At 43.8% G+C, this 23,959-nt stretch overlaps 3 protein-coding genes across 5 annotated transcripts in view; 2 read left to right on the forward strand and 1 right to left on the reverse strand.

Annotated features, from left to right (window-relative positions):
• Window positions 1-1,128: 1,128 nt before the first annotated feature.
• Window positions 1,129-5,470, reverse strand: LOC308288459 (arylamine N-acetyltransferase, pineal gland isozyme NAT-10-like). 3 transcript variants are annotated; one of them, XM_080729901.1, is made up of 5 exons: window positions 5,362-5,470; window positions 5,060-5,181; window positions 4,735-4,804; window positions 2,606-2,775; window positions 1,129-2,066 (listed from the first exon to the last, which is right to left on the reverse strand). In XM_080729901.1, exons 4-5 carry the CDS (start codon window positions 2,762-2,764, stop codon window positions 1,350-1,352), a joined length of 876 nt encoding a protein of 291 aa, XP_080586027.1. In that variant the 5' UTR covers window positions 2,765-2,775; window positions 4,735-4,804; window positions 5,060-5,181; window positions 5,362-5,470; the 3' UTR covers window positions 1,129-1,349. The 3 variants fall into 3 exon arrangements, with proteins under 3 accessions (XP_080586027.1, XP_080586028.1, XP_080586026.1); XM_080729902.1 differs by lacking the exon at window positions 5,060-5,181; XM_080729900.1 differs by having other exon boundaries at window positions 5,060-5,464.
• Window positions 5,471-6,144: 674 nt separating this feature from the next.
• sdr42e1 (short chain dehydrogenase/reductase family 42E, member 1) lies at window positions 6,145-8,639 on the forward strand (the record flags this gene model as incomplete). Its single annotated transcript, XM_080729695.1, has 3 exons — window positions 6,145-6,206; window positions 7,032-7,353; window positions 7,787-8,639. 3 exons carry the CDS (start codon window positions 6,145-6,147, stop codon window positions 8,600-8,602), a joined length of 1,200 nt encoding a protein of 399 aa, XP_080585821.1. The 3' UTR covers window positions 8,603-8,639.
• Window positions 8,640-12,397: 3,758 nt separating this feature from the next.
• Window positions 12,398-23,959, forward strand: part of wtip (WT1 interacting protein) — a gene marked incomplete at its 5' end in the record, with an annotated part of 67,650 nt that continues 56,088 nt past the window's right edge. Inside the window, 2 exons of the mRNA XM_080730335.1 lie at window positions 12,398-13,041; window positions 13,870-14,930. Of these exons, the coding sequence (XP_080586461.1) occupies window positions 12,398-13,041; window positions 13,870-14,930 (1,705 nt within the window). The remainder of the gene's footprint in view (window positions 13,042-13,869; window positions 14,931-23,959) is intronic.

Consider the following 23,959-nt stretch of genomic DNA (forward strand, 5'->3'; position numbering starts at 1 on the left):
TAGCAATTAATTTGCTATATGACATTGTGTGTGTGTGTGTGTGTGTGTGTGTGTGTGTGTGTGTGTGTGTGTGTGTGTGTGTGTGTGTGTGTGTGTGTGTGTGTGTGTGTGTGTGTGTGTGTGTGTGTGTGTGTGCGCGCGTGCGTGCGCCATCACAGCTAAAGCCTTACAGAAATGCACGACGTTTTACACATACAAAACACAAAGATTTATATTACATCTAAGACGTTGGTTCTTAACCAGTGGCCCGGGGACCACCAGTGGTCCTTGAGGGGGTTCCATGTGGTCCCCAGCTAAATGATGGAGAGTTGGTAACCAAATGGACTCTTATAGCTTTTTAACTCTTGATAGTGTAAAATGAAACCAAATGGACCCTTATGAAGAGTTAAATTATTGTTAAACATCTGCATTACTTAATTTACAAGAAGTCTACACAATTAGAGAATCATTTTTATTTTGATCAAAGTTTGCTTGTATCTCTTGCTTGTATCTCTCCTATGGTACCACACCTCAATACAGCATGGTATTGTGGACAAAATCTTATCCAACAACAACACAATATTCTAAGTTGGGTCTGAGAGGCTAAATCTCATCAGTAATGGTCCTGTGTCTCAAACGCCCAATAAATAATGGTCCTTGATATGGAAAGTGTTAAAATCTAAACCACTGATCCAAGAGATTCAAATTGTCATAGCTGTTGGGTGGCGCTATCTGGCACAAAGCTTGCACTATAGGAAATCACACTTAATTTCTATTGCAATGTCTGCTCTGTCTGCTAAGTGTGTGCAGTGGTGGCTCCAGGGAGTGTACGTTTCACAGGTTGGGCTCTAGAACAAAGGTTAAAGATTACTGACTCCAGACGATAATGAGACCCGTACGGCGGGTCCTATTGGAAACACCCTGCAGAGACTGTTCTATATTTTATCCTGTCATGTGGTTATGTGACATGTCATTGTCATCCACAGATGCCTTCTTGCATCTGTGTCAATATGTATTCACGCCACAAGGGGGTGCTAGAACACATGTTAACCAAGCCTTCACACTGGCTCATGGTATGTCTATTACTATCTACAAAATGCACTGTAATGGGCTGGCATGATGGGTGTAATGATTTTATTATTACTACGATATATGATTGGCAAAGTTTTCATGTATTTATTTATTTAAATTCTTATCTGGCTTTAACTGTTTTCAAATATTTTAGAAAATAACAAAGCATTACAGATCTACAAAACTAACAGCCATTGCAGTGACAGAAACAGACGTGGCATTTTGCCCCCTCTCAGTTTGTCTCATGTGTAATCAAAGTATACACGGTGATTTGGTTGTTCAGTTTGTCTCTCGTGTAATCATAAAGTATACAAAGTGATTTGGTTGTTCCGAGGCACCAACTTGTTTGCCAACTTTATGTTGAACTTCTCCCTCAGAACCTTCTCCACTTCATCGTCTGCTATGTTCTTCATGTCCAGAATGTCAACGCCCTCCTCTGGCCTGAAGGTGACCTCGCTGTAGGTCCAGCCAATGAGGGCTCGGAACCCCGTGGCCGTCTGCAGAGAGCAGATCGTCTTATTGGTGAAAAGCGACTTTGGGTCCGTCTGGAGGCGGTGGGTGGTCTCCAGGAAATGGTCGACCCCGCGAGGCACCAGGGAGAAGCAGTAGATCGGCTTCGTCCGCTTCTTCTCCACCAGAGTCGAACCGGCAAAGTCCGGATTCAGAACCACTGGCTTTCTCATCGTCTTCTCCAAGACCCAGACGCCCCCTTGCTCTGTGAGGCGAAAGACCCCGGAGGGCTGCGCCTGGTCTTTCCCAGAGACCAGCTCGAGGGGGTCCCAGATTTGGTAGGACACTCCGAAGCTCACGTCCGCTACGTAGGCCTTCCCGTCGATGAGGACTTGGTTGACGAGGTGAGACTCCATGGGGTTGTAGTCGTTGGTGAGGCTGTTGAACACCCTGGAGCCCAGCATGGTGGGCTCGTAGCCCAGCTCCCTCAGCACCCAGGAGAACAGGAGGTTGTTCTCACAGCACCAGCCGCCCCGGCTGCTCCTGACCATCTTGTCCCAAATCACCTGGAGCAGAGGCATCATAACAAGGGGGGGGGGGGGGGGGGGGGGGAGTGGGACTGAGTTACTAGGGCACAAGGAGGTGGAGGGGCCTTAATTATTTTATACTTTAGCTATTGAAAAATAGCAGATATACAAGGTCACAGCGTGGCACTGAGTTCTGCGCTGCGAGCTCGTAGATCTGCTATTTTTGAAAGTCGTGAAAATGTGTGGAAATCTTTGAATATATGTATTTTTTTAAGCGAACATTATTTTGTAACTCAAATGTTGCTTCTGCATGGGGGGGTCCCTGGAACTAAATATTTTGAGATGGGGGTCCGTGGCTAAATACATATCATTGTGGGGGTCCTTCACATGAAAAGGTTTGAGCACCACTGACATGGAAACATAGGTTTAGAAGGATTTGAAATATTCAAAGACTATATTCAAAAGCACAAAATAATGCGTAATAATCAGCCCCCTCCTCCCCCTAGGAAGAACATTCATGGGGGGCCCGCAGTGAATCCTTGTACCCAGGGCCCAGAATTTGTTGAGAGACCCCTGACCTGGAGGTCCATGGTGTTCTTCTCGCCACAGTGGATGCTGAGGTTCTCGAATGGGATGGTCATGACGTGCTGTCTGTGGATCGACTTCAGCGTCGCGAGGTCTGGTCGCTCGTACGGGCCGTGGAAACCGATCCTTTTGAAGTACTCCTCCAGATTCATGTTGGCCTGCCCTGCAAAAAGATATGACATGAATGTAGGTACTCCTTCCTAGTGGTGAAGTAACTGTGAAGTACGTGTAGGCCTACTAAAGTACTGTACTACTTAAATACAATTTTGACATATAATGATGATTTCAGATTTCTACTCCACTACATCTCAGAGGCAAATATTGTAATTACACTCCAATATAATTATTTGAAAACTTGAGTTACTTTGTAGATTTTACAAAACCACTTCAGACCTATATATATATATTTGGCAATTTGAAAATGGCAGATCTACAAGCGTGTTAGCTCGTAGATCAGGTATTTTCAAAGGATTTTTAATACATTTTATACATTGGAAAACTTGTGAAATGGGACCTTCTGCATAATTATGACTGTAGATCGCATTTACTAAAACCTGCAGTTCCCGTGCGTCCGTCAGTCAGTCACACCTCATGTCACGCTCCATATCCATCTCCATATATGGAGCTGGCCAATACCTCTACATCTGACTTCACGGACTCCATATGGATATAGCTGACTTGTTCTTCTTCTTGCCAACTATATCTATAGGCCTAAACAAGCAAAATGGTTGCAAAGATAATACCCAAAATATGGGGAATCATTGACGTCACAGCAGAAGCTTTTGGAGCTTATTACAGAGATTTCTATTCCACACTCAAATGCTGCCTTAGGATATAATCAAATTAAATATATATTTTCTAAAAAGAAAAAAAGGAAGAGGCACTTGATAAGATAAAAAACAATAACAGAACAGGAAGTTTTCAAAACCATAAAATCGCTGAAGATTAATCAGCAGGAACAAATAGATTTCCTGTTGAAAGCAGGGTTTTTCCATAGTGCTTTCTTAGCCCAAGCTCTACAGCAGTAGGTCCCCACAGGATTTTGGTGGGGTCCCCAGATGACAGTGAAGTGACAATTTAAGGACTTTTAATACCTCAAAAGAGAGAAAGAAAACAAATACTGCATCCATTGTAATCAACAAACTATACTAAACACTGGTCAAACATCTGCCAAATTGTCAAATAATAATATAAGAAAGAGGCAAAGATTGTGAATATAGCCAATCTACAAGCTTGACAATATGTATCTGGAACCGAGTCAAACTAAATGTAATGCCTTAACTCCTAATTCCAAGTGCTTGTTGGGGACCTCATTTTAACTTCTACTCAGGCTTTTTGTGTTTCACCCCAGACAGTTTTTAAGTTTCTCTTTTTCAGTATTTCGATTTTTGATATTCATATCAGACATGCCCCCTTCTTATTCAAGCTCCAAAATAAAACCATAATTGAAAGAACACAGCCCCCTCACACATTAGAAGGACAATATCAGTCACCAGAACCAAGGACATGTGTTTTCAATGAAGTTACAGTTGGTTTGTATCTAGGTCAGGAAGGGGGTGTGTCTGTCTGATAAAACAACTATCACATATCTGAGAAGAGTTAAAATGACCCCAAACATGTTTGAAAGTGAAATATCCCTTTTTGTAGGCTATATTAAAGTCTATTTAGTATTTATGTCTCTAGTCTCTTTCATGATTTAAGTGAGTTTATTCAAACCTACCTTCAAACCCACCACACTCCCACCAAGTTATTTAAAACATGTGATTCAAGTTGTGTGAAAGCATAGGCTATACAGCCATAACCTCCTGACCTGCATTGCTCCTTGTCCTTTAGTCCACTATTGACCATCATCTCTGTTTGGGCTAAATAACATTGTATGGCTCATTTCTATTTTATATTTGAACTTACATGTTTTTACAGCAATTCACAATACAGTATATCAAGTAGGCCTATTCAGCTATAGAATGCCAGAAACCATTAACCACGTTTAACTATTTTCCCAAAGAAAGAATATATAGGTCTATAAATAAATGTCAATTGTTACATCTCATAGCCAATAGATAAAATGTTGTGCACAATTCGCTTGCACTAAAAAACTAAATCAAAGAAGAAAACATATTACCTTTTCTATTGTCTTGTTGTCCTGGAACGTTTCTGCTGCTCCAATGTAGTTCAGTTTCACAGACTTTGCCCTTAAAGAAAAGTTAACAAGTCAAGTTAACACAGGTTAACTTCTATCCAGAGTCCAGACCCGAAACACCCTGAAGAGTTGACTATTTTCGCACTACAAAATTCTGCATAAACACGTGTAGGCTTACACACATAGCCTGGCTGATATATAACCTAGAGTAGACAATTTCTATTAGTGCAATAGCCTACATATAGGCTATTAAACACAAAATAACAGATATCAAAACAGTTTCCAGTCAGATCACTACGTTGCTTACTTTGACAGATGAAGGAAGAACTGAGTCTGGAGGAGTGCTGCATGCGTTTCCTTCTCACATGATGTCTTTGTCATAAAGCGGTTATAACATAACTTATGACAAGCAGACCCCTCGCCAGGATGCTGATTGGATCAGAGGAATGTTTATGTAAGCGAGCCAGCCGGCCGAGGTCTCTTTCAAATAATCATAATAATCAACATACTTCCATTACGCCAAAATTGTTGTCACAAGCGCACTGTCTGTCTGTGTCGACAGACTCTGAACTATATTCTTGCGTTGTTGCACCGTTGCCGATTACTTACCTGACAAAGTGTGACAATTCAGCTTTAAACTACACTTCTGTCATCTTGCATTCCGTATCAGGGGCTGGAAACTGTCTGCAGCAGCTTAGTAATAGTAGGTCGGCTGTCGTTTCCATGTCATTCATCATGGCTGACAGTGTAATGTTCAATAGGTTCAATAACTAGATAATAATATCACAAGTTGTAGGTTTTAATGCGCTGCACTGCCCTCTGCTGGCATCATTAACCAGTCTCTATTATTTTAACCCGATTCACTGCAGTACAGTATGTTGTTTTGTGTTGTTGTATTATGTCGATACATTTTCACATTGAAAACGTATTAACAACTCAATTACTCCAATGTTTACCATCTGTTTATTTGAGAATTAGATGTAGGCTATCAGTCAAAAAGAAAAAAGGAGGGCCTTACGTAAACCTACTAGCCAATCACAGCGCAACCGGCTGTCCTCCTCCTTCCGGGTTTGGTTCCTTACAACAGTAGTAAATGTGTGTCTAATTCACCGTTAAATACACATGTTATGGATCTTATTGCTGCTGTTTAATTACTCTCGTGTTTCATTTTGACGTTCGTGAAGGAGAGTAACTGTCTATTATTGTCTCGACGTAAATCGATTACATATCACTTCCAGTGGGTGGACGCAAGGTTTGTATGCAGCTCTGGTATCCCAGAGAGACCTCCTGCATGTCTTTATTAGATAACACAACACATGTAACTATGTTTTCAGTGCTTAATTTGTTTTATGCTGGTTTTCTCCCCCACAGATAAGCCCAACGCATTCTACAATGGAAGATGCACGAACAGACACAATTTTGATAACGGGGGGAAGCGGGTATTTTGGTTATCGGTAAGATAAGGACCATTTTAAGCCTTCCCCTTTCACTTGATAACGATAATTTAATAGCACTGGAACACATGTCAATTGTAGTCATTTTAATTTTGATTGATTTTGACTGTGATTGTGAACATGCTTGCATGGTGCCTTGGTCCACTCTTTTGCGATCGGTATCAATATTTTTCCATTCCACTAGGGGGCGTTATAACACAGCTTAATGAAGCCACTTTGGAGCTAATGTTAAACGGTTTGATTGATTGATTGATTGAAGACTTTATTAGAAGTTTGCATAGGAAAAGGTACAGTTTCATGACAGTACAGTTCACTGGTACAAGGACAACTAAAAGGTGATCCTAGAAAAGCACTTGGCTTATTTCCACAGGAAACCATTGAAGTATCTGATAACAGTACAGTTCACTCACTGGTTCAAGGTCAACTTAAAGGATAAAGCTCCTTTGAATTGAATTGACATGAAAATGTTGAGGAACCCAAATAGACTAAGCCCCCATGTCCCCCCCCCCCCCCCCCCCTCCTCCCCATTTTTCTGCTTTTGTAATTTATGTTATCCTATGCAAAGTACTTTGTTCTATCCGTCTGTCTTTCAATGTTATTTGAGATACATAAAGTGGTTCCTGTGTAAATAAGCCGTAAAGCTTACTAGGGTCTCCTTTTAGTTGACCTTGTACCAGTGATTTGTGCTGTAATGAAACTGTACTTTTTCCTAATGCAAACTTCTAATACTTTCTTCTTCAACCCCTGATCTCAATAGAAGGAGTTCATTCATGGTAGGCAGTTGTCTTCCAGCAGTTTAAAGCTTGTTTTCCTTCTTTCTTTCAGCCTGGCCTGTTCACTTCACAAACAAGGCGCCAAAATCATTCTGTTTGACGTGACGCCTCCAAAAAACGAAGGAACGCCAGAGGGCATCACGTTCCTGCATGGGGACATACGCGAATACGCACAGGTTGAGCGGGCCGTCGCGGGCGTGGACTGCGTCTTCCACGTCGCCTCCTACGGCATGTCCGGCCGAGAGCAGCTGGACCGGCGTCTGATCGAGGCGGTGAACGTGCAGGGCACGGAGAACGTGTTGAGGGCCTGCGTGGAGAAGGGCGTGCCGAGGCTGGTCTACACCAGCACCTTCAACGTGGTCTTCGGGGGACAGGTAAATCGCATATCTGCTCCAAAGAATTTATAGTGACACCCATATATAGCCACAATACTAGGGGGAGCTTAAACAACAATCTGGTAATACCCATAGGGTTAGGGTTAAATCAAACATGGGTAAATTCTCCTTCTACAGCACTGCCACCCAAGTGTGGAATGCCCTGACCCCATCCCTTAAAAGATGTAGTTCACTGGCTACCTTTAAAACATTACCTCCCTTTTTCTCTACTCTGTACATGTAGTGTTTTATACTTGTGAGGATATTGAATGTTTTTTATGCTACTTTATATGTTGATGAATTGAATACCAAGGACCCCAGTGCAAACAAGACTGCAAGGACTTTTTTGGTGCAATCCTTTTAGAGTAGACAAAGTTGACTGTTGACTTGTGCTGTTTTGCATTTCTGTCCAATAAAATATTCAATCAATCAGGTCATCGAGAACGGTGACGAGAGCCTGCCGTACCTGCCTCTCCACCTCCACCCCGACCACTACAGCAGGACCAAGTCGGTGGCCGAGATGGCGGTGATGAAAGCCAATGGTTCACCCCTGAAGGAGTCGGCGGACGGTCCCGTGCCTGCTGCTGCTGTTGAGGCGGCGGTACTAAGGACTTGCGCCCTGCGTCCTGCGGGGATATACGGCCCCGGGGAGCAGAGGCACCTGCCCAGGATCGTGGGCTACATCGAGAAGGGCATCTTCAGGTTTGTTTACGGGAAGCCAAGCAGCCTGGTGGAGTTCGTCCACGTGGACAACCTGGTGTCGGCCCACGAGCTCGCCGCCGCGGCCCTGACTGCAGAGCATGAGCACCGCTCGGCCGGCCAGGCCTACTTCATCTCCGACGGCAGGCCCGTCAACAACTTCGAGTTCTTCCGCCCTCTGGTGGAGGGCCTCGGCTACGACTTCCCCAAAGTGCGCCTGCCTGTGTCGCTCATTTACTTCTTCGCCTTCCTCACGGAGGTGATCCACTACCTGGTCGGCCCCTGCTACAACTTCCAGCCCCTGCTCACGCGCACGGAGGTGTACAAGACCGGCGTGACGCACTACTTCAGCATGGCGAAGGCCAGGGCGGAGCTGGGCTACGAGCCGCGGGAGTACGGCCTGGACGAGGTGGTGCAGTGGTTCAGGAGCAGAGGGCACGGGAGGAGAGCCCGGAGCTCGCCGCTCAGACGTCTGCTGTTGGATGCTCTGCTTGTCGTGGGCTTCACCGCCGTGCTGCTCTCCTACCTCCCTGTGGTTGGGAGCTGGTGACGGCTAGGGCTGTCAACATTATGACATTTTACATGACGATTAATTGTCACTCAAATAATTGCGATTAACGATTTAATTGTTTTTGCCGTTGACAATTACATTTGTGTTTGGCTTTGAAATTGCACATGGCAGATTTTACACAAAACCTAAATATACAAAGAAATGACATATTTGACAACTTTATACTTAAAAAAGAACATTGATAGTGGAAATAGCAGCTCTACAAGCTCACAATGCGACTGTGAGCTTGTAGAGCTGCTATTTCCACAATTTTGAAAATGTTTGAAATGATATGACGATTTTTCAACATGTAAACGATTAAGACGATTCTGACAAAATAATTGCGACTAGATGATTATGTAATAATTGTGACAGGTCCTGGTGATGGCACTGCTGCAAGTAATGATAATTCTACAGTCTGATGTGCATGCTTACTTCTTTTAAACTGTGGTGCCTATAAGAATTATTGCAATTTTCTCAGATAATTGCGATAATGTAATAATTGTGACAGGCCTAAGTGTTGCAACAAGATCAACACATGTGAACGCCTATTTTTTTTAACTGTACTAGCATAAATAAGTAAAAGATATCTACTTAAGAGGTAATTTACATTTGTACAGTAGAGAGTAGAATATGTACTGTATATCCATGCAGTACAATATGTATTGTAGTAGGCTACCCATTGTAATTGTATACAACATAACATTTTAGAGGCAAATGTTGGACACTGTACATTTTTCGAGGGTGTCAGACACGATGGAATGCATACCTTGTGCCTTGTAAAATCCATAAGCAAACTCAGTTGAACTGCAAACAGTTGTAAATGGTGTAATGAATATGTAGGTACACAGTAAAATCCGCAGTGTTCATTTATCCATTTGTAACTTTTACATGTGTTGTACACATAGTTAAATTAACACTGAGGATTTTACCAGCATTTTTGCATGTTACTGTCATAATAAGCTAGCTCAATCAACTACTACCTCATTCTCTGAATCATTTGAGTATGAAAATAGTGTGTTGTGTGAGTGTCATACTCATAATATGGACCATAGGCTACATGATCTAATGATCTATTGTAAGCAGGCTACAAGCACATGTTTGATATTAATACAACATTTTATGAATTGTATGTGTTTTGTTTTGATTTGCTGTTACCCAAACTGTGGAATGCAGTTAAGTAGACAAGTGTTTTTCGTCCATTCATGTTTATGAAGAACGTAAATCATTTGGCAGTATGCCTCACATACCTCACATTGGTACTCTGTATAATATGGAAAAGTTTTGGTTTGTCATTGTTAATAATAGTAATAATAATTAAAAAAAAGAACCTCACCCGTCGCTGCATACGGTTGTGGAGCACAACCGTATGCAGCGACGGGTGAGGTTCTATATGGGGCTAACAAAGACTTAAAGATGGACTGCATCCAACTTTGATTGATTGAAGAGTATTAGACTATTAGAAATTTGTACAGTTTCATGACAGTAGTTCACTGGTACAAGGTCAACTAAAAGGAGATCCAAGAAAGCCTTATGTAAAAAAAAAAAAAAACTCTTATAACATTGAATGACACAGTACTATGCAGAGGATAGGGAAAGAAAAAAACAGTTGTAAAACTAAATATAAGACAATAAAGAAACAAGGATAAAAGTTATTTGGCGTTGAAAAATGCATCTATCCTGGTGGTGTGCTTTTTCGTGAACAAGGTGAACAGTCCTTTGTAGCCTATACCTCTGGAGTGGACTATCCCTTTATTGTTGCATTAAAATGTGTGCTCTATTGAATTCTGTGCCTCCAGATGTCGCTCTAGCTCATGTTATTAGTTTAATTCTATGAGGGATGTTTTTTTTTTCTTTTTTAAAAATACATGATTATGTTGTATATTTATATGAGCTAAAACCAATAAGAAATTGTACTTGATCATTTGGCATGATATGATATCCCACAAAGGTATTGTATCGTGTATGTGCATTGCAGTATGATAATGATAGGCTATAGCACCTGTCTCTAGGCTACTTTCATAATAAGGAATAGCATTAATAAAAAGTAGGCCTATAGTTTCAAACTTCATGTGTCATCATAATGTGTCCAGGCTGTAAACTGTCTCTGTACTGCTATGTACAGCAACCTGCATTAGGCTACTTATTAACCTTTATCCCCAGTGCAAGAGACACACCTCCCGGTCCTGGTCCATAATTGGACACTCATAGCATTCCTTCCTTCACATGAACAAACAAAAGAGGCTAAACAGTGTAATTGTCTAGTCTTGATATTGGCTCTCAAACTGTGAGTCGGCTGTCCCCACATGTTTTTTTTTTCTCACTTCTTTTTTTGGGGGTCCCATGATGAATTAAATTCAATTCAAAGGAGCTTTATTGGCATGAGAAAACACATTTACATTGCCAAAGCAATAAGTGTCATAATATGATAATAACAGTTGAAAATAGGGAACGCATACAGTTGGAGAGGGTAGCATTGTGAAAACAGTTATGTCACTTTTCGTCATTATAGCCTACATGTTATATATAGGTCTACAGGGTAGGCTATAATGCTTTTTGAAACAAATAGCAATCTTTTGCAGTCGCTTTAGTGGGACAAATATACGCTACTTTTGCTTCTACCCCACTGCATCTCAGAGGCAAATATTGTAGCCTACTTTTACTTTAGGCTACAATTATTTGGAAACTTTAGTGATAAGTTAATTTACAAATAGGCTATAGGCTCTAATATTAATATTATAAAACATACATGAACCACTTTAGCCTGGATATTTGAAAATATACAACACAGCTCACCACACGTCACAGTTATGAGCTTGTGGATCTGCTATTTTCAAAACTTTTGTACTTTTACTTTTTGTGCTTTAGGTAGGCTACATTATTGATGCCATTACTTTTGTGCTCAAGTACTTTTAATCGTAACAGAGTATTTATATATTGCAGTATTGATTGGTTGATTGAAGTATTATTAGAAGTTTGGTCAACTAAAATGATACGCTCAGGAAAGCCGAGGCTCATTTACATTGAGATCCTTTTTATTGGTAGCATTTTATTGGTACTTTTACTTAAAAGTGGAAATTGTGAGTACTTTTTTCCACCACTGGTGAGTCGCAGCAGCACTCAACAGGTCACTAACTTCGGTGTACCACCAGGCAGGCAGGCTCCCCCTTGCTGAGTGTGTCTCAGTCATTGTTTCTATCCAACATTAAAAGCACATTCCAGAGAGGCGCACAGCGTCCCGGTCTACATCCTCACATTCCTCCAACACGAACCAGTTCCCTTCCCTGCGCCGAGCGGGACACACAGAGACAAGCCTTTCCCGGCGCGTGGTGCGTGGACACTTTTCTTTTGTGGCAATCGCCACTTGCGACTCTCACAATTATTTACCACGACTTTTTTACTAGCATTATCGAGGAACCCTAAAAAAGGAAATCTTGGAGGAGGAGAAAAAAACTAACACGGGTGAAATTCCTCCGCGCTGCAGCGCGCCATTGACTGTAAAAAGACCTTTCAACTTAACAAAAAACTCAAGTTGACAAACGGATCCCGAAACTGTGAGAAGCCAGATTTTGTCCCTTTTTTTCTCCTTTTTTGTTGAGGGTTTGTTTGTTTTTTTATGTTTTTGGAGAAGATCCGAGGACGATGCCGCGCACAGTGGTTTCCGCCGAGCACGTTAATAATAATACTAGTGGTGTGTGCTTGTCTGCTGTTGTAGCAGGCAGCAGCGTTTTGTTATGATCTCCATGTGAGATCCACCGTGGGGTCTGCCTGTCTCTGGTGTTTCTCCACAGAAACATGGAGCAGTACGAGGAGGACCTGCACGGACCCCTCCACCGGGCCAGCAAGCTGATGGAGGACCTGTCCCTGTACGAAGCCTACAAGGACGGCATGATGTACGGCAAGAGCGCCCGGCGTGCAGGCGGGGGGGACCTGGTGATCAGCCCCGACCTGGACTTCTCCGCGCCGGAGCAGCAGCAGCACAAGAGCATGACGCCGATGAACGGGAACGGCGGCTCGGCGCTGCACCACCACGGCAGCACGGTGGAGAACAGCTACCAGTGTGGGATGATGAACAAAGTGTACACGGCGGCCACGGCGCGTCCCGTCAACGTCCCCGTGGATTTCTGCGCGCCCCAGAGGGACATCTACAATAACAACAACAACAACGGCGACGGGGTGGAGAGGGACACGACCGGCGGCTGCTGCACCACCGAGGTGGCTCTGCCGTGCTACGGCGGCGGCGCTCCCGACCGGCACGGGGGCGGCATGCACCGGCGGTACTCCCTGGAGGTGGCGGCGCACCACCGCTACAGCGCCGGCTGCGCGCTGGACGCCGCCGCGCTCCTCATGATGAGCAGCAAGCCGGCGGGGCCGGGGTCGGCTCTGCCCGGCAACAGGTGCAACAGCGTGTGCATCACGAGCAGCCACGACGTCGGCAGGTACCAGTGTTGATTTCGTCGTTATTATTATTATTATTATTATTATTTTTCTCCTTTTTTACAGACTATATCTACTGCATAGTAGGTCTACTGTGTTTTATCCGTCTGTCATTCAATGTTATATGAGAAACTTCAATGGTTTCTTGTGGAAATAAGCCAAGTGCCTTTTAGTAGACCTGTCCTTGTACCAGTGAACTGTACCGTCATTAAACTTTACCTTTCCTATGCAAACTTCTAATAAAGTCTTCAATCAATCAATCAATCAATCAAAACGACTAAAACTATGACGAAAAATGTTTGTCGACTACGTTTTCTTTCACTGACGAAAAACTAAATAAAAACTATGCTGTGATGACTAAAACTAAGACTAAATATATTGACAATTTCGTCATCAAAATAAAAACTAGACTAAAACGTTATAGGGAGGGACAAGTGAGGGTCATGCTCAAGCTCCCTCAGCCCTATGTTCCCTCACTCAGGTTATAGGGTTAGGGTTAGGTATAGTGGACTAGTGGAGAAGACAGTCATTTTATGTTTGGATGCTCTCAGGTGTTGCACGCTGAAAATAGCAGATTTACAAGCTCACAACTGCGACGCGTTGTGAGCTTGTAGATCGGCTATTTTCAGCACGCAACCAAGTGTAAAATCAGTCATTACGATGCCATCAAGGCCTGCCAAAATATATCTTATGATATTTAGTCGACTAAAATTAGACTAAAACTAAAACTTTTCAGGTGAATAAATTATGACTAAAACTAAAGGACATTTTATTCAAAAGACTATGACTAAAACTAAATCAAAATGTTCTGTCAAAAACAACCCTGGCAGGTACCACGCCACCAGCCCCCGCTCCAGCCTGGCCTCCTCGCTCTCCTCCTCCTCGCACTGTGAGCAGCAGCAGCAGAGTGGCAAGCAGCACGCCAGCAGCCCGAGGTCCAGCATCAGCAGCGCCGGCCTGGGGGTCCCCGGTGGCGGCCAGGACCGCTACACGAGCCCCCGCTCCAGCCTGGTGCACTGCAGCGAGGGAGGGGGGAGCAGCGTCGCCATGAGTCCCCGCTCCAGCTACGCGAGCACGGCCGGCAGCGACACGAGCAAGCACTCCAGCCCCAGGACCAGCCTCAACAGCTACGACTACTGCGGCAGCGGCGGCAAGCAGCCCGCCAGCAACCGCACCAGCGGCATCAGCATGGGCTACGACCAGCGGCACGCCAGCCCCAGGTCGAGCACCGCCAGCCAGTACTCCTTCACCGCCAGCCCGCGCTCCAGCTACTCCGACTCGCGGTACGCGTCCACCTCCTCCGCGGGGGGAGGCGGCGGCCACGACCCGCTGGACGGCGCCGTGCTGCTGCACGGCGTGCCGGCCATGGCCAGCCCGCGGTCGAGCATCTGCAGCCAGGACGGCAGCGGGACCAGGGGTCCTGGCGGAGGGACGGCGGCGGGGAACAACTGCGTGGTGAGCCCGCGCTCCAGCATCTCCAGCCACAGCTCCAGGAGCTCCCGCAGCTCCCGGGGCTCTATGAGCACGTACCCCGAGCTCCAGTTGCCCTCGCCGAGGTCTTCGATGCTGGGGAGCAGTCTGCACGAAGACACGCTGCTCCAGGACTTCGGAGACGCCTCCAACGGGATGCACTGTCGCGTTCAGCTCCAAGCGGAGTCCCAGCAGCAGCAAACCCTGGCCGGGATGAGCGCGGAGGTGACCTCTGGCTCTCCGTCTTCGTTCAGTTATGGATTGTCTTCGAAAACGACTGCCCCCGGCCAGAGGTTTAAGCTGCCCTACCAGGTGACCCCGTGCCGGGAAAGTGGCCCGAGTCAGGCGGAGAGGCGGCTGGAGGCGCTCACACTGGAGCTGGAGAAGGAGCTGGAGATGCACATGAAGAAAGAATACTTTGGTGAGTGTTTTTACAAACAATGAGCAATTTGTGTGTTTTGACCAACGGCTTGGTGCGTAATCTGCGAAATTACGCGAAACATTGTTTTTTTTATACATATTTATAGATCCATAGGACTATAGGCTACAGTATAGGCCTAACCAATAATACAAAGTTGTTACAATCATATGAGGGTGAGAAAATGAAAAGATGTTTTACTATATTCATCCCTATTGATGAGGAAATACTGAGCTTGAACTTGTCCTTTGACCTTAGGATCAGCACGGTTAAGCCTGGTCGCTGGGGGGTTGTCAGTCTTACACACGCACGCACGCACACACACACACACACACACACACACACACACACACACACACACACACACACACACACACACACACACACACACACCGAGTACAGAATCATTGTTTCCCCATAAAGGTGCTTTAAGTTAAAAAGTTAAAGCTCTATTAGTCTTTTGGTAATCCTATCAGAACCCATCAGTTTCAATATAGTATTACAGTTTTTGTCTGCTCTTTCATTCCATCGCTTCTAATATCAGTTTGATCCTGTATCATGTATGAGTTGAGTTATCTCTCCTGATTACACATACTACACTATACAGTCAAGAAATCATCAATAGCGGTAAATGTATATTTACAGGAAAAAAATAAACTTAGTGGGTCATTTCTTTTGGCAAGCTATAGAAGACTTGTCTAGGTCCAGTTGCAAATTGCTTTTTATGGTGGTTTTGAATGAGGTTAGGGAGTCAAACATTTTGATGGCTGTTGGCAGGGAATTCCGCAGAATGCGAGGGAAAAGAGATCAGTGGGAAGGACATCATCAGGTTCTTGGGCACTGAACTGTTGTTCTGGTCTTGACCATCACCTCACACAACCACTGCAGAGAAAAGGGGCATCTATTTTAGTTCTGTTGGGGGGAAGAACCCCCTAACTACAACAGTATGGGGTACTGGTACTTACATACGTTCAAGTAACAAGACACTGGACGTGAAGGGTACAATGTCAGGTAAACAACACAAGACAAAATATTCAAGTGTGTGAGGTGCTGGTTGTGTCTCCACTCCAGTATCATTAAAGAAAATACCATCTGGAGCTGATCTGAACCATGCATGAATCCTATTCAAATTCAAATCATCAAAGTCTGAAGATAAAGAGATAGGAACTCCTTTCCCTAAACTCATTTTAAAGATGATTATAATTCAAAAGCACCAATACATTTTCTGTTCTTTTTTTTTTTCGTGCATAAGAAGTAGCATCTCCATGGCAACTATTCGTGATGTGTACTTTATGTCTGACTGTTAAACATTAATGGTTCTTGATGATGATCATCCTGTGCTTTTCGAACAGTTAAAGTGACACCAGCTTCTTACTATGTTATTACTCTTAATCCGTATTCCTGCTATCTTCCTTCAGTTTGTTACCATGTTATTACTCTAAATCAGTGGTTCTCAATCTTTTCAGGCCGCGACCCCCAAAATAATCATATTTTAACTGGGAACCCCCCACCCTGAGGCATTACATTTTGTATAACACGTTTCTATTGTGAAAATAGCAGATCTACATGCTCTCAACGCGAGGCGTTAAAAAGTCCTTAAATTGTCACTTTAGAAATGTGTACCACTTAAACTTTATCTTGGTTTGTTTACTGTTGAATGAGAAAACAATGTTGCACATTAAGTTAATCATCTGGGGACCCCCCAAAATCATTTGGGGACCCCCCTGGGGGTCCCGACCCACAGGTTGAGAACCACTGCCCTAAATCAGTATTCCTGCTCTCTTCCTGCAGTTTGTGCCAAAAGGGTTTCATTCAAGAAAACAGTCACAGCTTTGAGCTTTGTCAGTTTACCAAGGTCTGTTTGCAACCTGCACATCGTTCTTGTTAGGCACAAACCTTGTATCTCCGTATTTCAACCTATTTACACTTAGTAAATTGTTGCCCTACATTGTCACGCTACAGTGTCGCACGAATGTCGCCAAAATAGCCGATCTGCAAGCTCACAACGCGTCGCTGTAGCAGACACGAGCTTGTACGTCTGCTGTTTTTGCTATTTTTGTGTGTCCGTGAGTTTTATAAATGACACTGAACCAAGGACAAGTCTGAACAAGAGCTTGTTTTTGATCGATTGAAAAGTACAGAGATGCAGTTATTCGATAATGCTAAAAGGATAACTGAGGGCTTGTTTCTATTGTGGTCCTGTCTGTGTATTCAATTCATCAAGACATAAAGACAATACTATACAAGAAATCATCAATACTAGGATCAGTAACAGTTTATTTACTGAAACTAGGGGGTCATTTATTTTGTTCAGATAGAAGACTAGGTCTAGGTCCAGTTGCAAATTGCAGACAGGTGCTCTTTTGTGTGGCTGTTCTGAAGGAGGGCAGGGCTATTTTGTGACTAATAACTGCATTGGATCCATTTCCTGAAAACGAACGGTTTCGGACATACATGGTTTCCGCTGGGCAGCAAGCGCAACGGTATGATTCTAAGTTATCAGCAGCAACAGGTCCCTCTGTGGCAGGACAGATAACGGTGCCTTTTTTTGCGGGGCAAACTAATTTCTGCCTTGGCAGAGCTAAGGTTTACACAGCGCTGAGCGCCGCTGAATGGAACCTTCTGTTCTGTGGGGAGCAGCAGATATCCTTCAGTGATTCAGCAGCGCAGCAGACGTCTCAGTGTTGCTGAAAGGGAGCGTTGCAGTCAACCTCTGGAAGACCCGGCTACTTGTCCTCGGTGCAGCTCAATGGGTGCCAGGAGTAAGGGGCGGGAATAGATAGTTATAGACGACCGGACCATGGTCAAAACGGAACGATACAGGGGTGAACCGAACTGGTTACCAGGGCGCATACTTTGATTGACTGAATAATTTATTAACAGTTTGCAAAAAAGCACAGAAGGTACAGTTATATAATATTGCTAAAAGACAGTTATACAATAATGCTAAAAGGATGGAACACAAGAGGGCTTGTTTCCATTGTGGTCCTGTGTATTCAAATAATCAAGACATAATTCTTCAAATAATAATAGATTGCATTTTTATAGCGCTTTCCTATGCCCTCAAAGCGCTTTCCAATGGTCCGTTCATTCATACTTTGGGAGGTGAAGTGGCGAACAGTCGACGCCAGCGTCCTCACTTCCCACATTCACACACCAATGGACCTATGGTGGCAAGCTAGCACTGACCGACTCATTGGAGGCAATGTAGGATTTCGATACAATGTGATGTCTGCAGTCATCATGGTACTGTTGACTTGGGCTGCACCAGTATTTTGTGTATTATTGTGTATTGTAATATGAACTGCCGTTTGATGGTTTCTTCTTTCTGTGCATGTACTGCCTGATAGACGGCTTCGTGACTTTTATGCCCATATATGGAGATACCTGATGTCATCAATAGTCAAACTTGCAAATTTGTGTGATGTCAGTGTGATGTAAAACGGATGTGTGGCTTGTGTGCCCATTATATTTAGATCTCTGTATCTCCGTCCTTGTCCGCTTTCATGGGCATATTGGTTGGGTCGGCGATTCTACTGAAAACAAATTAGTTTTTTGTTTTGAAATTGCTAAGATCATAGGCAAAGGTGTGCGAAAGTTGGAGTCTGTAGAACCAACCACGTGCTGTGAGACCTCTTTCATGCAATTCGGGCTCGGCTTCAATAGTCAGGATAATAATGATGTTAGTTTCCATGGCAATATTTTTAAAAGTTAATGTATTAAATCAAGCACACCATGGCTGAAGTTCACAGAGTTCCATTCCTGCTGGTCAGGAGCATAGTGGAAAATAGGTGAGCAAAAAAATACAAATTGATGTCCACCTTTGGTACATTAGAAGCTGTTAAATGTCACTGGTGTGGTGGTCAGAGAACAGTGGTTTGTTTTGTAGCCATTGCACTTGCTCACTCAGACTGAGGCTGAGACGGCTGTTCATGTGTTCCAGAGGAGCAGGTGAGAAAGAGAGGGAGAGAGAGAGAGAGAGAGAGAGAGAGGGAGGGAGAGGGAGGGAAGAAGAGGAGAATGCAGAGTACAGACAGAAGCCAGTGTTGCCATGTCTGCTTATTATAAGCAACGTTGGGCTTGTTTCTCTGTGAAGTAGCGTATCAATATTGGTGGTTGCATTTTTTTGGGGGGGCGCCGCTTGTTTGGTTTGATGACCCGGTTTGAAGGCAATCATTTGATGATCGCTGAGTGTCCTGAGCCCCCTACTGACCGATGACCCCGGTCATCAAATTATTGGCTTAGGAATGTGGGGGGGAAATCGACATGAATTCAAGTCTTCATGGAGTGTGTAATTGATAGAACAAATAATATTTGTTGGGGTGAACTACTGCCCTATAGTCGCTTATTTTGGGGCTTGTTTTCACAGACCTGGTTGCTTGTTTCCTTCGCTAGAAAAAAACAACAACCTGGCAACACTGCTGCCCAGTGTGCCCACACTGCCCGCTCCGCCCCCAGCCCGGCCCCTGTGTGGCCTCCTGTTTGTTGTGTTGGGCCAACGAGCTGTGAATCAACAGCTGGGCCCGACACAGACAGACTGCCATTGAAGCCAGTTCAGCAAAGAGCTGCCCCCCCTCCCTTCTATATACCCCGCCCAAGTCCCCCGCCAATCCCTTCATTAACCAGCCGGTGGGGCGTCGGGCAGCACCAGACTCTTGGCACACGGTCTTGGCTGGCGGGCCAGACATGGTTGTGTGTGTGTTTGTCTGTGTGAGTGGGTGGGGTCTGGGGTGGGGTGGGGGCGCTTTGGGCTGTTCACCTGCCCAGAATAATCACATAATGATAATCATGGTAGTCATGCACATGGCTTGCGCACACGCACGCTCGCACACATGCACGCACGCACGCACACATACTGTACACACATACACAGACGTTGAGTTGTGGGCAGCAACATGCTGCACAACCCGGCCTCTACACCAGGGGTTTTCAACAGGTGGATCCAGGACCCCTAGGGGGTCCTCAGAGACCCCCTACTGCAGGGGTTCCCCCAACCTTTTTGGCTCAGGGTACCCCTATAAATATTTGTTTTCATCCGAGACACCCCTACATTATATTCATAATCTTCACTCCCAGCACCTTATATTTCTGGCATATTTTAGCGATTATGTTGCGAGGAAAACATAAGGAGGAAAAGAAAAAAGCCATTTTGGTTAGAACTGACTGAAAAAAACGTAATGCTAAAATTATACTGAATATAGCAAATCTACAAGCTCACAACACGGCACTCGTAACACCCTGTTGTGACACTAAAGCGTTGGCAAGGTGTGAACTTGGAGGGTTTTGGCATTAATGCATGCCCGTTTGCGTGAGAGGCGAGACCCCTGCTCAGAAAAGATATGGGGCAGCGGGGCCGCGCGGGACAAGACTAATTCAACACTGGTAATATGTGTTCCGTCTCAAAGCTATCCAGATAGATGTTGTCGATACAATCAATGTCTCTGTCACAGTCGCTTAAATATTGCTGGGTCCTTCATATTTAAATATTGAATGTTTCTTTAAACATTTTAACCACACAAATGTTTCTCAGCTGTAAATTATATTTATTTTTGTTGAAATAAGTCCTAATTAGCTCTCTTCCATAATAATCAATGATCATCATTTGAAGTGCTGGACCAAGAATCACATGGAGATCAGAGCTGAGGAGATTTGCTATTGCTATTGTTTTGTCCTCGCTGAGATAGTATGAACGCTGAGATGAAGACAGTGCAAGAGAGACAGACCGTATGAAAGCTGAGATGAAGACAGTGCAAGAGAGACAGACCGTATGAAAGCTGAGATGGAGACAGTGCAAGAGAGACAGACCGTATGAAAGCTGAGATGAAGACAGTGCAAGAGAGACAGACCGTATGAAAGCTGAGATGGAGACAGTGCAAGAGAGACAGACCGTATGAAAGCTGAGATGGAGACAGTGCAAGAGAGACAGACAGCAGATAAGCTGAGACGGTGACATTATCAGGGAAGACAGACTGTAGGAAAGCTGAGAGGGAGACGGTGTATCCGTGAGGCCCATCAGAGATGTCTCTGGTATGATTTGATCCTAGGCCGGCAAAGGTTTACATGTGATTCCTGAGATGTGATTTTAAACAGTATATCATCGTTGTCGGGCGGATACCTCGTATCTCCAAGTTTCAAATTTGTATGTTTTTTCGCAAAATAGAGCCCTGCTTCATCATACAAGGCCGTCGCACAAAACTAGTGAAAACAGCAGATCTACAAGCACACAACGCCTCGTGGTGCAAGGCATTGTGTGCTTGTAGATCGGCTGTTTTCACTGGTTTAAATCATTTTTAAAATGATGAATGCAAAATGAAGAGTTTTGGACATACAAGGTTTCCACCCGACAACGACGATATGTATTTTGTCTCTGTCAGGTGGAAACCTCATATGTCCAAACCTGTTACTTTTCCAACCTGGAAACCAGACGAATCTGCTAGTGCAAAAAAATAAAATAATAATAATAATAATAACAAAAGAAAGCGGCCTTGGCAGATTGTGACTGGATTTCTGTGTCCCGAAAATTGTGTGGCACCAATCAGGGCCCTGTATGCAAATATGGGGCACAATTCGCCCCACACAGAGATGCCAGACTAATATCTACGCAGTGATATTACTTCACGATAAATGTAAACCTCCACGATACGATATTTTTTTTATCGCGATAAACGATAATAGCGATTATCGTCCCATCCCTAGTAGAAGGGTGTTTGGATGAAGTGGCTTTCAAAGCGGGGGCTGACGGGACGGGCCTGGGCACAAGCCTTGTTGGGGAGCCCAGCGAGGTTGTTTCATCAAACAAACTGAATAACACTCACTAATAACAAAAGTCACAGAATCTCAGGAATGTTTTGGCGGAGCGCGACAAGCTTCAGTGGGGACATTGAGTCGTGTGTTTTCCTACTGTTGTTTTCCAACGCTACTTCCAGGGGATACAAGGAGAGTGGGCACTAAGGAAGAGTGGGCACCTCAATGTAAATTTAGCTATTTTGTTCAAAATTTGATTACATTAAAATGTACCCCCATTGATTCCGGATAGGGACCCAAATGCATTTGGTTCCCCATCCTTAATCAATGGGGGCAAATTTACTTTACTGTAATTACATTTTTTGTCCTTGGAATGCGACAAATACAAATCAATATTACTGAACCCAAGTCTCCGTGGCGTGAGTAGAAGAAAAGTCATTTTGGGCGTGAACTACTCCTTTAACTTATGTAAAGTATACATGATGTGATTGTGAACATGCACTTGTTGTTTTTGTCCAAAATGACTGGATATACATGTTTTGTAGCAATCTGTAGACATGTTTGAAATATTATCATTATTTTCAAGTGTTCAATCATGTTCTAATCATGTATACTTACTAGTATACTTACTAGAGGTTGTTTTTCCAAATATTATTTATTACATTTTTGGAAAAAACATCAAGGTGCCCACTCTTGATGTTACCCTTCCGGGTACAGCAAGAGGTTAAGTCTATTTGGAGGTCCTTGACATGGAAAGGTTTGGGAATCGTAATGTTAGAGTGAGCAGAGACACTGTTTCCTGGCCTTATCACACAGACTTGCTGTCCCATGGATACATTAAGGATTCACAGTCTGGCTTACATTAATAGTAAAACTGAGAAGTTACTGTGATTTCCCCGGTGTCCCGTAAAATCTCGACCGCATCCTGATGCAGGGGATTTTTTTCTTTTGTATTTTCTTTTTACTTATTCTTAATGGCATTCTGGAAATGATTAACAGATGCATCAGATGTATGTCCAAAACCGTTCATTTTGTATTTATCATTTTTAAAATGATTTAAACTAGTGAAAACAGACGATCTACAAGCACACAAAGCCTCGCACCGGGAGGCGTTGTGTGCTTGTAGATCTGCTGTTTTCACTACTTTTGTGTGACAGCCTTGTATGATGAAGCAAGGCTTTACTTTACGAATAAACATACAAATTTGAAACTTGGACTTGGTTTCCACCCGACAGTGACGATATGTTGACAGATGCAGGATTATGCTGATTTCAGACCTGAACCCTCGGGGTTCAGCGTGCAGTCACACCCAACTTAACTTTGATTTTGCCTATGTGGCAGGTTCTGCCAATGCTTTTCAATGGGAATCGAGAGGTTTTTTTAATAGAAATCTGCGAATGGCTGCAAACCACTCCATTCCCATTGAAATGCATTGGTATTATTTGAGTGCAAACAAGCGCACAGCGCTATTTAGTGGTGTTAAGGTGTGAATTAATCTTGTGTGTTTTAGGGCGTTACATTAATTAAACCAATCAGTGTCTATTCCCCTTCTAATTTTTGTTTTGAGAGATAAAAATAAGCGGATTAACACAATAACCAATCCAATGTCCAAAACTGTTTGTTTTGTATTCATCATTTTTAAAATGATTTAAACTAGTGAAAACAGCCGATCTACAAGCACACAACGCCTAGCACTGCGAGGCGTTGTGTGCTTATACCGGTAGATCAGCTGTTTTCACTACTTTTGTGCGATGGCCTTGCAGTGCTTTACTTTGCGAAAACATTTACACATTTGAAACTTGGAGATACGAGGTTTCTGCCCGACAGTGACGATAAGTGCATTTAAAGGTACGGTAGCCTTTCTGGACGGAATTCTCTTTTAAGACTAAAAGGATAACACAAGAAAAGACCTGGGGACTTGTTTCCATTGTGGTCTTTTGTTTTTTTGGGGGTTGTTTCTAAAGTGTTGTTTCTTAGTTGGGCTTTCTTCCTGATGTTGTTTTAACCAGTGGTACTCGACCATTTTCATGTCAAGGACCCCCAGATTAATATGTATTTGCCCCCGGACCTCCCATCTGAAAATATTTTGTGCCAGGGACCTAGCCAATAAATCAGAACTCTTGTAGAGTGATTTTATTTTAGGACGTTATCTCTCTACAAGAGTTATAAAGGGGAGTCAGAACGCTCTTGCTGGGTGAGCCCTAACGTCCATTTTCGGCTCAAAACATGTACAAATCAATAAGGTGCTCACTGCATTGTCGAAACGGTTTTCTATCTACCGATGCGCC

The sequence above is a fragment of the Nannobrachium achirus genome, assembly GCF_963921795.1.
Source record: "Nannobrachium achirus genome assembly, chromosome: 7".
NCBI classification, from domain to species: Eukaryota; Metazoa; Chordata; class Actinopteri; order Myctophiformes; family Myctophidae; genus Nannobrachium; species Nannobrachium achirus.